The sequence below is a fragment of the Rattus norvegicus genome, chromosome 4 (assembly GCF_021556685.1).
Source record: "Rattus norvegicus strain SHRSP/BbbUtx chromosome 4, alternate assembly SHRSP_T2T, whole genome shotgun sequence".
Classification (NCBI taxonomy): Eukaryota; Metazoa; Chordata; class Mammalia; order Rodentia; family Muridae; genus Rattus; species Rattus norvegicus.
Genome location: NC_141537.1, coordinates 26,149,174 through 26,163,303, shown reverse-complemented (window position 1 = coordinate 26,163,303; position 14,130 = coordinate 26,149,174). Strand labels below are relative to the sequence as shown.

At 41.5% G+C, this 14,130-nt stretch overlaps 1 protein-coding gene and 1 long non-coding RNA gene across 5 annotated transcripts in view; one reads left to right on the top strand and one right to left on the bottom strand.

Annotated features, from left to right (window-relative positions):
* The window catches only part of LOC148006238 (uncharacterized), a 901,378-nt gene that overhangs the window by 61,899 nt on the left and 825,349 nt on the right, over nucleotides 1-14,130 (bottom strand). The gene's annotated exons all lie outside the window — the stretch shown is intronic.
* Abcb1b (ATP-binding cassette, sub-family B member 1B) overlaps nucleotides 1-14,130 on the top strand; it is an 82,957-nt gene that overhangs the window by 434 nt on the left and 68,393 nt on the right. For 2 of the 4 annotated variants that reach the window (NM_001435557.1, NM_012623.4), the window contains 7 exon segments: nucleotides 148-218; nucleotides 1,951-1,996; nucleotides 3,356-3,518; nucleotides 8,141-8,198; nucleotides 10,080-10,271; nucleotides 10,938-11,109; nucleotides 12,088-12,212. In NM_001435557.1, the coding sequence (NP_001422486.1) occupies nucleotides 154-218; nucleotides 1,951-1,996; nucleotides 3,356-3,518; nucleotides 8,141-8,198; nucleotides 10,080-10,271; nucleotides 10,938-11,109; nucleotides 12,088-12,212 (821 nt within the window). In that variant the 5' untranslated portion in view covers nucleotides 148-153. 4 annotated transcript variants of the gene reach the window in all.

Below are 14,130 nucleotides of genomic sequence, written 5' to 3'. Positions count from 1 at the left end.
CCCCGGGAGAGTTACTTCCAGACCCGGCCGCTGGAGCATCAGGGCGGGGCCCCTCATCACCACTGGGCTCCTTGGGGCAGTGAGCTCTGCCTAGGCTCTGGTCCCCGTGGGCATGTGTTTGGCTGATGAACTGTGGTTTATCCCCAGGTCGTGATGGAGTTTGAAGAGGGCCTTAACGGAACAGCAGACAAGAACTTCTCAAAGATGGGCAAAAAGAGGTAGCCAGATTGTTTCACTTTCGTACTTTACATAGCTTGTACATTTGGGCGATTAGTTTGTAGCCTCTAGCACTGTACTAAATGATTAGTGGGTGTTATTTCAGTCTTCAGAAATGTAAACCAGCCTCTGCTTGGAGCAGTCCTTAAGATGTGTGTGACAGAAGGAGGCTCCTGTTCAGCCTGTACACCCGCCGTTGCTCACTCACATCCCTTTAGTTTTATGACCCCAGCTTTATGAGCGCTGTCGTTCACTCACTCACGCACCTGAGCCATATGCTGCTTGGGCTCTCGCTGTGGTCCGTTATCTTCTGGTGAACACATATACAAACACAAGTGAAACAGAACAGTACAGGTCGATCATTTAAGGTTGGTTATCTATACTTAAATCAGAAAAACTGAAAATGTAATTGCCAAGAGAAAACAGTTATTTTTCAGTGTATTTTTATCATAGTGGACTGCCTGTGGCCGGTAATTAAACACTTACTTCAGTGGGTTCATTCTTTATAGAAAATTGTAAACTAAGACAATAGGAATTAGTAGATCTATTAATACTATTCAGAAACAGGGTTTCAGGGTAAAGAGGGAAAGTACAAGGTGAAAGAAGAATTTGCATTTCAAAGTGTGAAATCTGATAAGAAACTTTGATACGAAGTCATGACTTTTTTTTTAAGATGTTCAACATCTGTTCACTGCGTTCTCTGTAGTAAAGTGGTTACAATCACGATCCAGAGTGATGATGATGATGGTGGTGGTGGTGGTGGTGATGATGATGATGGTGGTGGTGGTGATGATGATGATGGTGGTGATGGTGGTGATGATGATGATGGTGGTGGTGGTGGTGGTGGTGGTGATGGTGGTGGTGGTGGTGGTGATGATGATGATGATGATGATGATGGTGGTGGTGGTGGTGGTGATAGATGTCTAAGTAATAATTAAACTACACTAGAGTTACCCAGAAGGCAACTGGGAAGATTAATTCAGAACATGGTTGATTTTCTTTCCCCCCCCTTTTTTTTTTCAAAAGAATATCACCATGTAGCCTGGGTTTTCCTCTTAACTTGTAATCTTCCTGCCTTAGCCATTGCAGTGCTGGAATTATAAATATACTTTGTCATGCCCAGCCATAATATCATAATTAGATTGAAAGTAATCCAAAAGAGGTTTAAGAAATAGAAGACTTTATTCTTTCGATGTGCAGTGTTTTACTTGTAAGAGGTGGGTATTCATCACCAAAATTAGGAAATAATCTAGCTCACGCGCATATAGTCTTACGCAAATCCCAGCACCTGAGCAAGGGCCGGAGCACTGTGGGAGAAGCTTTTGAAAGGCAGAGCTGGTAACACACATCTGTAATACTCTGGTGGAGAAGTGTGAAGTTGGAACGGGAGGTTCACTGGAAGCTAATAGGATAGCTAGCCTGGTAAATCCAGCACCGAGTAACAAGAGACCTTGATTCTACTGATAGGAGGCAAGGCAGTTTTCCATGACCTCCATTGCATGTTTGTGCTCTTCCCCCTTCCCTACACACACTCAAATGCGATAGCCAGCGACCATCATATATTTAAATGTGTAAACTATATGAACACTTGTGTTTATTCTTCATAAATGATATCAGACTGTTTTAGTGGCTACTGTGTAGATATATTTGTCCTGGTTATCATTTGTTTTTATAACTTTAAAGTTTTCATAGCGTTCTTGAGGCTTTGTGTAATTCCTTTGTTGTGTTTCTCAGTAAAAAGGAGAAGGAGAAGAAACCTGCTGTTGGCATATTCGGGATGGTGAGTTTGGGATGTATCCATTATTTAAAACACTTACCTCAAAAAGATGTTTCCTGTGGCTTTCTTAAGAAGTATGGAGATGTGGGTGTAGAGTTAATTGATCAGAGTTGGCTTATTTTCAGAGGAATGCCAATCATAATTTGCCCTGTACTGAGCTTCCTTCTTTTTTTTTTTTTGGTTCTTTTTTTCGGAGCTGGGGATCGAACCCAGGGCCTTGCGCTTCCTAGGTAAGCGCTCTACCACTGAGCTAAATCCCCAGCCCCTGAGCTTCCTTCTTAGTTTTCAGTGTTTTCCAAATTAGTTATGTTGCCTTTTACCTGTATTTTCTTCCTGACGGTCATTGGTCACTGCCAACTAGTTAGAGGAAGCGTGCTGCATTGAATTTTGTCTTTTTGCTGTTATTTGAGACAAGGTCTTGCTGTGTATGTAGAACAGATTGGCCTCAAACACCTGATCCTTCTCCTTCTTACCTCCTAAGTGCTGGGATTGCCATGCTTGAAAACGTGCTGTCTTTCAAGGCTCTGAACTCCCGGCAGGTTTGACTCAGAGTCCTATATCCCCGCGGTAATAAAGGTCATGGTGAATTATTGACTATTAGGACTCAGACATCAAGTGTGTCTTCTCTGTCTTCAGTTAAACCTGGAAGCACTCACAACCGTGTGGAGAGAGAGGTGTTTCTCCTCAGTGGTTGTAGTTCCAGACGGATTGCCACCGCAGAATGGGAAGTGATTGCTACCTTTTCGGAATATTATTTTTCTACTATTGTCCTTTTAGAAACTTAAAAACTTCTCATGAGATAGCACAGAAGACAAGACGTGCTGAATTCAATATGAAGAATAAGTGTGTGGTGGCTGGAGATACGACTCAGCTGTCAAGTGCAGTTGCCGGCTTTACAGACCATGAAGTTTAGCTCCCGGCATGCACATCAGACGCACTTCACCAACTCTAACTTCATGGAATCCTATGCTGGCCTTTTATGGCACGCACACTCATGTGCTTCCCCCACACTCTGTGTGTGTGTGTGTGTATATATATATATATATATATATATATATATATACACATATATGTGTGTGTATATGTATATATGTATATATGTGTATGTATATATGTGTATATATATGTATATGCATATATATGTATATGATATATGTATACATACATACATACATACATACATACATATAAATGAATGTAAAAAAGGGCTGGGTATAGCTCATGAGATTATTGCCAAAGTTCAGTGCACAGTCTGGTGTTAGGAGCAGTGGCAGTCTGAAATGTGTTTGAATTTGGAGTCTATTTTGAAGTGCCGTTTACGGTGTCACGTGCTCACTGTGCGCCTGCTCTGCTCTCCCCTAGTTTCGCTATGCAGATTGGCTTGACAAGCTGTGCATGGCTCTGGGAACTCTCGCTGCTATCATCCACGGAACCCTGCTTCCCCTCCTGATGCTGGTGTTCGGATACATGACAGATAGTTTTACCCAAGCAGAGACCCGCATTCTGCCGAGCGTTACTAATCAAAGTAAGGATTATTTGCGGCGCCAAATTTATTGGGATTTCACAAGTTAACGTTTGCTTAATGAACCATTGGTGGGACCTTTACAAAATGTTGTGTTTTTGTGCTGTGAAAGGCGGTGGGTAGGAGCTCTAGCTCATGTTGGTAATGAGTTTGATAAGATAATGTTTATGGGCATTAGAACATCCAGGGGAAGTACGGCAGAGATGTGTCAAAAAGGAGGGGGCTCTATGAAGTCAGAAATGTCTTTGAAAGCTTCAGAAGGGAGTACAGGATCTAAGCAGGACTGCAATGGTTCGAGATTCCATAGCCAAGAGTGTGAGTTTAGGATGATATCCATGGCTCTGAGTGTAAGCGAGGAGTTAAGGACGACGTCATTAACACTTTTAGTCCAAGGAACTGGAAAAGCATGCTTACTGTCCGTTGAGAAAAAGGAAGGGAGAGACATCTGGGCAGTTTTGACTGAAAGCAGATCCTGGAGTGGAGAGAAGAGGGCTAAGACAGTTGTTTATACAAAGAAGGAGAGGGGACAGGGTAAGGAACTGAGAGAGTGTGTGTGTCTGTGTAGGGGGGCTGTTTTAGGATGGAAAAAGTAATGTTTTTGTTCTTATGGAAATAAGACAGTGGAAGGTGATATCTGACAGAGAGTGAAGACTTAGATCCTCTATGAAAAACAGCGTGCGATGATCAGGAGGAAATGTTTACTCAGGGTAATAGCCTGACAGCTCAGCGACATTAGCAGGTGGTCACAGGGCGTTCATGTTGGAAGATGGATGGATGAGGGGGTGGGAAGCTATGCGTGTTCTCTGCTGGTGAGCGAGTCCCTCCTGTCTGCCAGGCACATGTTTAAAAGCTGTTCTGCGGATGCCTGAAGCCACAGAGATTACTGAACCCCGCATATATTTACAATGTAGTTCTTACACAGGCACACCGATGATAAAGTTTAATTCATAAATCAGGCACAGCAAGAGATTCATGACAATAATTAATAAAACAACAAATATAGCAATGCACTGTGCTAAAATTGTGCCTGTTTTCTCTCTCTGCCATGTTACTGTATCCTGGTCTTCCTTTTGATGATGTCACGTGATGCAGTTTCATGAGTCACCTCGGGAAACTGAAACTGCAGAAAATCTAACTTTTGGATGAACAGGGGACTTTTAGAATTTAGGTGGTTCTTTTTCCTTCCAGTAAGGTTCGAAGGAAGAGACTTGTTAATACAGAAGAGTGGAGAAATGAATGGGCTGCTGAATTACTTTGTCTTTATCCCAACCGTCCTTGACTTGGGAGAGGCAGGTTGCTTGCTCTGAGCCTCAGTTTGCAGGTCACTGTTAGCCATACAGAGACTGAGTTAGCATAAACTACTGGACGACTTACAGTTTGTACTCAGGTGAACACATTGGCGGGTTCCAGTTATATATTTAAGGGTGTGTGTGTGTGTGTGTGTGTGTGTGTGTGTGTGTGTGTGTGTGTAACGACAATTAATGAAAAAATCAGGTCATGGTTTGAAAGAGAAAAAGTAGTATATGGGAGGGTTTGGAGGGAGAGACAGGAAGGAAATTGTAGCTGAAATCAATTAATCTCATCTCTAATCAAGCAGGCAGTGGTGGTGTGCGTTCCTAGCTGTCCGCCCCAATGTTCTGGGTACCCATATGAAAGACATACACATTCACACATGCAGCATTATATTTTAATATGTTGTGAGCAGTTCAATGACTGGGCCACTCCTAAACCTCCACGTAGCTAACACCTCCCCTCCCATACTCCTGAGTTATTACTTACTAAAATCTATATTCCATCAGTGTTGCCCTAGACCCAGCTGGGAGGTGTTGGGGTTGGGCACCTCTTGACTCTCACATGTTGGTTGTCTCTCTGTCCTCCAGTTCCAGGGCCTGGTCTTTACTCCTCTCCCAGCATGGGGTCTCTCTCTTCTTCTTCCTCCCTTGGTCCCTCACCTGGTAATCCTGCCTCTGTCTCCCTGCCCAGTCATTGGCCACTGGGGGGGCAGGGACCCTCATGTAATTTTGGGGGCCCAATTAAACATGATACAAGCGTTAGAACAAATCCACAACAGGAAATGGTGTAATTATACTATAATCTCAAAAAGTAAAAAAAAAAATCAAAAATGTTGGCAACGTCTATATGAAAATACTCTTGATAATTCAGTTCAGTAATACACTTACAAGGACTCTTTGTTTTTTTCTTCTTTAAATTAATTTTGTCTCTCTCTCTCTCTCTCTCTCTCTCTCTCTCTCTGTGTGTGTGTGTGTGTGTGTGTGTGTGTGTAAAACGTTCAGGTGGACATATGTTTAGGTTGCCTACTGAGGCCAGAAGCCATTTGATCCCCTGGGGCTATAGCTGCAAGAGGTCATGGGCCACACAGTGTGGGTTCTGGGAATTGACATTGTCATCTGCAAGAACAGTTAGCACTCCTGACTGTTGAGCCATCTCCTCATTCCTGGACTTTTTACATTTGATATTAGAGACCAAACCCATGGCTTTGTGCATCATTTGAACTTGTTTTGTGAGGTGCTGAGAACTGAACTTATGGCATCTTACTAAGCAATATTCCTAGCCCGATAGCTGAACTTGTTTTTAAAGGTTTATCTATTTATATCTATGGATGATGTGTTTGCATACGTGCCTGTATGACAGAAGAGGACATCAGATTCCATTATAGATGGTTCTGAGCCACCAGGTGGTTGCTGGGAATTGAACTCAGAACCTCTGGAAGAGCAACCAGTGCTCCTAACCACTGAGCCATATCTCTAGCCTGATATTTGAATTCTTAGGTCTAAGATAAGCACTATATATCCTTATCCAAGAACTGTGCACATAAATATCCAAACTAATTTGTAGCACATTGGAACCTTTGCTCCATTGTTCTTGGTTCCTGGGGTCCATCTCTTTGTGTTTCTGCTTATCTTGGGTTAAAATTATACCATTTTGTGATGGCTGTGTTCTAGACTACAGAGCTTCCTTGTCTATTGATTGTTCAAGGAGACCCAGATTCTAAAGGGCATTATACAATACAGGGCTGTAACCAGACAGCTGTGTAAAGACTTCATCCATCCTTTATTGCTGCTGCTGCTGCTTCCCTTGTCGTCGTGTTAGCTCTTCTAATGCCCTACTTGGTTTCACTATTTCACCGTGAGGTCTGTTTTCCAAACATTCTCTTCCCATTACTCTTTAGCTGAGTATTAAAACTTGTCTAGCCTTTCCACCAGACTCTGGTGTTTAAGACAGGAAATTCTCTAGCTGTGACACACTATATGTATGTGTATGTGTATGTGTATGTGTATGTGTATGTGTATGTGTATGTGTATGTGTATGTGTATGTGTATGTGAGTGTGTGCATGTGCGAGAGAGAGAGAGAGAGAGAGAGAGAGAGAGAGAGAGAGAGAGAGAGAGAATACAAAACTTAACCAACTGGAGTTTTCTGTAGTCTCTGAATTCATATCTCCATGTGAACCAAGTGCTATCTGCAGATAGACCTAGATAAAGGCTGCTGTGGTTTTAAATGTGTTGTGCTGATATTGGCAGGGCACAAAAAGTCTAAGTGACATCCAGGAAGTTAAAGAAATGACAGTGAGTTGGCATAAGGTAGGACTAGAGACTGTGTAATACATGAGTTGAATGGGGTTTAAATGCACAGCACAGAATATGGACCAAGGTCAAGGGGATCAGAAGCTCACTCATCTTCACACATGTCCATATTGTTAACATCACAAATCATCTGGTTTCTTCCTTTTCCTCCCTTCTCATTGAGTTCCCCGCATACTATAACATGTTGCAGTGACTGTAAGATTTGTAGTGGGTCTTTCCTTGATTGACTAGTCTTAATTAGGACAATTTTCCTATACACTGTTTACCATATGTTCATATATATGCACACATATTCTTTTGAAGTATTATTTGTCTGTTTATGTGGTCCCAGATCAAACTTAGGGCATAGTGTTTGTTAGGTAAGTAGATTCTCACTGAGCAATGTTCCCAGTGTATAAAATTGTTTGTAACAGTGTGATATTGGGAAGAGCTCTAATCGATGTGAATTTAAAATTGATGTAAGTGTACACTGGCAAGAAAAGTTCTTAACGAGTGTAGATCAAGATTCATTGTTTAATGTTTTGTATATAGATACATAAATAAAAGAAAATGTGAAAATATGTACACGAAAGTGTTGACCAGTGGCTATTTATATTTATGTGGCTAGTCACCATGTTGGGGTTTCTCATGTATTTGGTTCATACTGTTAGCACTTCCTAATATTGCATTATGCTCTATTCTTCCCAATAATTTTGAAGTGACAACACGAGTAAAGAAATGAGATGTTAGGGTTTAAATGTGTGCCCGTGTCCAGTCACATTGGTGCTTATTTGTCATTGCGAGTTTCTTCTTGAAAGTACCCCTGAATGTAGGTTGTGTGTAGATGTGCAGGGCCAGCAGGAACGTGTTGGGATGGATGTCAATAAAGCTTGAATTGGAACTGAGTTGAACCTAACTGAATCGCTTGAATCCCGCTTTTGTGTTAATATTCAAGTGAAATGAGTTGGTTTATTTTTCCATGTTTATTATCATTGGAGACCAAAGAGGCATAAATGGACGAGCTTTGTTTTCTGGTTCTCTAGGTGAAATCAACAGTACACAGACCGTCAGCGACAGCAGTCTGGAGGAGGACATGGCCATGTAATTCTGCACTTTCCTTATTCTTTCATTAATCTTTTCTGCATGAATCCGGTTATAATGATCTATACAAATTTTCACTCGTACACGATGATTCGAAACTGAATTAAGACTCACTCACTGTCCACAGCATTGCAACGATTAGTTTGCTTCTTGCACAGTTTTCCTAGTAATAATTATAGTAAGACCAGCCAGCAGGAAAATTTTAAACTCAGCTTCTAATTCCAAATAATGAAATAAAACACCCTGGAATAAATAAACGTTTAATTTTAACCTTGGCTTACCTTGGGGGAAGCATTTTAATGCTTTGTACTCTTTGAAGTTTGTCGATCAATATTTTTTAAGAAATGTGCAAAGCTCTATAACAATAATCAGACAATAGGACTCTACATTATTCTGTGTATGGTTTGACATGTTTAAAGGAAGCATAGCCACTTGCTTATATTTGAAAGATATGGAACAAATCCTTAGAATGCACTATTGTGTAGAAGCATGATTTCTTTTTATGCTGAGACAACTACATGCCCCATCTGACCTCACTCTGCAGCCCAGGCTACTCTCAAGCTTGTGGCATTCAACAGCCTTACAAGTGCTGGGATTACAGGTTTAAGTACCAATGCCTAGTTAACAGCAATATCTTGATTGTTTAATATACATTACTAAGGAATCGTGGACACACCTTAGGACTGTGAAAGGTATTGACAGGAGGCTTATGAGATTGAGGCCAGCCTGGGCTCCATAGCAAGATCTTATTTTATAAAAAACCCTTTTAAAATGTAAATAAATGAAAAAATAAATAAAAGTAAACAATTTACAGGCTGTTCTCTAAGCGTAAGTTATACTTGTTAAGTGGGGCTACTCTTGCTATATCATTAGCACATGAAAAATAATTCTAGATTCATCTATTAATGAGAAACATTCTAGCTGCACCGTGTCTTGTTGCAAGTTGTAAGAGGTAATAGGGCATGGGCTGTTGGCAAGATTCCTGATAGGCTGAGCACAGAACTGTGAACATCACATCAGATGTTCTTTTACTTTTAAGTAAGCATTTTGATGCTTCCCCACGACACACTGCATTCTTCAGAAGATAAAAAGTAGAACCCTTTTTTAAAAAAAATGGGGGAAATCTGGATCCTGAATTTCATTTCGGAAGTTTTGCCTTTAGTCTAAACATCAACCAATTAGAGAAGTCCAAGGGTTGTTCACTTTTGTGAATGTGAAGACTCAGAACGAGTCAACATCAACTTGTCATTTTTTTTTAGCTTGATTTGAGGGCTTTCATTTATCATTGCTTCAATTTAAATTAGAAGGGCTGCTCTTTGACTCCTTAAAACATTTTAGGATAGTTCAAAATGAACAGTTTGGTCAGGTGACTTAAAAATACTATTAGTTTTCAGCTGTCACTTACCAGCCACCATCTGTTGGCAGTTCAATGGGCACAGCATCATTCTCATCCCTGGGTTCCATTTTTGGACAAGTTCTGTCACTCGTCCCTTGTCAAGCAGACAGCCTGTCCCTGCCAATTGCTCATGTTGCTGATGTCATAAGATTAGGGCTACAATGACATGTCCTACCCAATTGCCAGCATGCCAAGTAGTCTTTCATAGCAACTGACCCCTCTGCATGCTTATTTTATGTAAGGCACTGGCCCAAGCACCATTTCACCAGTTAGGAAACTGGAGCACAGGATGATCAGTAACCTGCCTGAGTTTACAAGGTAGTTAAGAGCTGGGATTTATTTACCGCACTGCAGTGACCACTATCAGCCATTTCTCTCTCTTAGTGCAGACATAGGGGAGTGTTGACCATTACAACTCCTTACAACTGCTTCTCGTCTCTTAAGGATGATGGGATATTTGGAAATTCATTGTTCTTGTTTTTCAGGTACGCCTACTATTACACGGGCATTGGTGCCGGTGTGCTCATCGTTGCCTACATCCAGGTTTCACTTTGGTGCCTGGCAGCTGGGAGACAAATACACAAGATTAGGCAGAAGTTTTTCCATGCCATCATGAATCAGGAGATAGGCTGGTTTGACGTGAATGACGCTGGGGAGCTCAACACCCGGCTCACAGAGTGAGTACTTCGTGTCATGCTCAAGTCAGATGTGGGCTTTCTTGTTCTTCATGCTGTGAAGTGGATACCACCAGCTCTGTGAGGAGTGACGGTGTGTCACTGAGCAGGGTAAAGCCCTGTGTCTTACACAGCTTCTTGTTCACAGTACCCTGGCAGGGAGGGGGGTCCTGCTTGCCTGGCACTGAATGAGGGACTAGGCTGGCAGAATCAAGACTGAGCACAGCAGTGGTGTGCAGTGGAGCAACAATATTCCTGGTTGGTCCCACTGAGCCCTTTCCTGCCAGGGCTCCATGGCATCCTTTGACAACAGTGGAAAGAAGGAAGGGGCTCCTGTCTGTCATCTTCTGCCTCATGGAAGACATGGTGAACTCAACGATTTTGTATTTATAGAGGACAACACCATATGCACACAGCAGAAATCTCTGAGCAGTTTCAAATTTCATAGTGAATAGTCTTACACTGAGGACCATAGAACACTGTTTAATGACAAATCTACTAGAAACAGCCTGTCAAGTAGAATATACATACGTGTGTGTGTGTGTGTGTGTGTGTGTGTGTGTGTTCTAGACATTAATTTACATCAGACTCAATGATGCATTATAAAACTGGATAAATTCTGGTTCACAGATCTGATATTATTTGTAACATAATCTCTTCCTCCTTTAGTGACGTCTCCAAAATTAATGACGGAATTGGTGACAAACTTGGAATGTTCTTTCAGTCCATAACGACATTTTCAGCCGGTTTTATAATAGGATTTATAAGTGGTTGGAAGCTAACCCTTGTAATTTTGGCCGTCAGCCCTCTTATTGGGTTGTCATCTGCCATGTGGGCAAAGGTAAGAGAACACATTTAGAGTCCTCCCCAGACTCGGGGGACGGTCTTTTAACCGCAGCAACTGTGAGTTTGGTACTTGTTTTTTAGACTTCTGTTTACCAATCAGTGGGATAAGATGGTTCTGCCCCACCAAGCTATTATTGTGGGAAGGATAAGAAGGAAGGGGACCCCCTATCTCATTCCCCACCTTTATAGAAAATACATGCTGAGCTGGAAAGACCTGTGCTCAGTAGAGGGCAGCACCATATCACTATGAGATACAAGTAGCTCTCCCAGGTCTATTCCACCCTACAACGATTTCTGTAAGACTTACTGTCACTCTCCAGGGAGCAACCTCAGGTTGGCAGGCTTGAATTGCCTGTTTACCCAATGAACCATCTTGCCAGCCTTTGCTAGCCTAAAAGCTTCTTTTTCTTAATTGATCCCCTAGCTTATTGAAACATTGAACAAGTTATGTTTAGATTCATGCCAGGATTTAATAAAAGGATTATTTAAAATATTTTAGGATATCTTGGAGATAAAGAAAAGCAAGCACAAGCTAATCTTTAAGAACTACACCTTGCTTCAATTTATTGGGGCCTCTGTTTCACTCCCTGCTCTGCATGTCTTAGATCCTCCGATGGTCGGCTCATTTAAAAGATACATATACTAGCTTGAGAAACTGCTTCTGTGGGCTTGAGGCTGTCTTCTCAACCCAGACAAATAGGAAGAACAGAAGGCTCCCAGACACATCAGTCACCTGACCCACCTGACCCAGAGACCCTTTGTGTCCCTGATTGTCTTCCTTGACCAGACATTGGGGCAGCTAGAAGACACTGAGAGGGAAACCATTACACTTTTTCTCTCCCACAAGACACCTGGCATCCAAAGATCTTGTTCTGTATAATGATTAATGTATGAGCAACATTTTTATGTTTTTACCTTAGAGTTGCTGGGCATTTTTAAAGGATAACAAGATTGCCTACGCTTGCTTTGACAGGTACTGACTTCATTTACTAATAAGGAACTCCAGGCTTATGCGAAAGCTGGAGCAGTTGCCGAAGAAGTCTTAGCAGCCATCAGAACTGTGATTGCATTTGGAGGACAAAAGAAGGAACTTGAAAGGTTTGGGCTGCTTCTGCTAGAAATGTAAAATTCTGTGTCATTGCTGATGTTCTGAAGAGTTGACATTCTAATTGAGCCTTCCTATTGCCTGCCTTCACAAGAAGGGAGTATACACGTTCTGTTTCCTTTTTGCATTGTTGAAAGCCTGTGTTTTCATTCTTAAGAGGAGGGGGTGGTACAGAAACTACAAATAAGTAGGTATTTGGTACACAGACAACCATTAATTTAAGAGAGTTATGGGAGTAATTCTTTTTAGAAAGACACTGACATTTGTGTTTATAGGGCTGGAGAACTGGCCGAGTGGTTAAGAGGGGTGGCTCAGACACCTGTAACTTTAGCTCCATAGGATCTGATGCTTTTTTTTTTTTTTTTTTGGCCTCTAAAGGAATCTTTGCTCATATGCATATATGCTGCCCAACACACGTAATCTTTGAAAATATGCTTTGATAAGAGGAGCAGGAGGAGGGCACATTTAAATGTGGTGAAGCATGTCTCTTAGAGGAGATTTTTAACTAGCCTGAAACCTGAGAGATGAGAATAGGTTTTCCATACCTAGGGCAGGAATGGAGTCTGGGATCAAAGATGAAAATCTTTCAAGGTGGTAAAAACTCCAGGATGGTGTGAGACATCTCATCACAAGGCTTCTACGTCTGAAGCAACCAATGCTCTCACTTTTCCCTCAAGGCACCAGCTGTGGGAAGAAACTGGCTCGTTGGGAATGTAAAATTACTCACAGTTGTGATGCATTTAATTCAATAGTCAGAATAGTTTTGTTAAGTTTAACAGGTTTTTTTTCTCCTGTTTTTCGAATGGTTTCCTTCTGTATACAGAAACTTATTACTTTCGTGGAGTCCTGTCTGGTGCTTGTTGGTTCTATTTCCTGAGTGACCAGAGTCCTATTCTGAAAGTCCTTATTTACATCTAAACGTTCAAGTACTAGCCCTGCTTTTTCTCTACCAAATTCAGACTTAACAGGTCTTATGCTTAGACTGCTTGGTTAATGGAAAATTTTTGTTTCTCTTTTAGTTACGACTGGTAGATTTTCTGGGTATAATAGACTTGGTTGTTAGGTGTGCTCTTTTGGAATTTCAACTACATCACTCCAAGCCCTTCTGGTTTTAAAAACTTCTCTTGAAAAATCAGCTGCTATTCTGATTGCCCTGCCTTGAGATTCGGCCCTTTTCTTCTGCAGCTTTCAGTTCCCTCTCTCCCTCCCTCCCACCTTCCCTCCCTCCCTCCCTCCCTGTGACTTTAGTGTTTTAACTATAAGGTGGCACAGTGAATTTCATTTCTGGTCCTGTCTCTTAAGTGTTCTGTATGTGTCTTGTACCTAGACAGACATTTCTTCTCCTAGATGTGGCAACTTTTTTCCTGTGGTTTTTGTTGAAATTATTTTTTTTGAGCCTTCCACATGGAGTTTTTGTCCTGTGGTGTCCATCGTTCATAGATTTGATCTTTTTTGGGGGGGGAGTAGTTCAAAGTTCTTGCATATTCTGTTTATCTGTTTTAAAAATTTTGTCATTGCCCTTGACCGAATGATCAGACTCTTACCTTGATTCTAGTCTTGCTAGACTGCCCTCCACATTATCCAGTCTTAAGAAGTCAGGCTTTCCACACAGCTGGCTTATTGAGTGCTGTGTTTTGAGCACCACTTTGGTATGATTTTTCTTCAATGCTTCTGTCAGTATTGAATCATTTTCATATCCAGAATTGACTTCCACATTTCATTCAGATGCTTGTTTGCTCTTTGACCTCCTTGAATTCTGTGAATGTGATTAAAGTCATACGTCTTAGTTCCTTGCTTGGAATTTCAGCTAAGTCACTGTCAGTGCCATGCCTCCCCGTGAGATGGCTCATTTTTGGAGAATACATGTTGTCTTGGGTTTTCATCTGAGTTTTGTTTTTGAGTTGGGGTTTG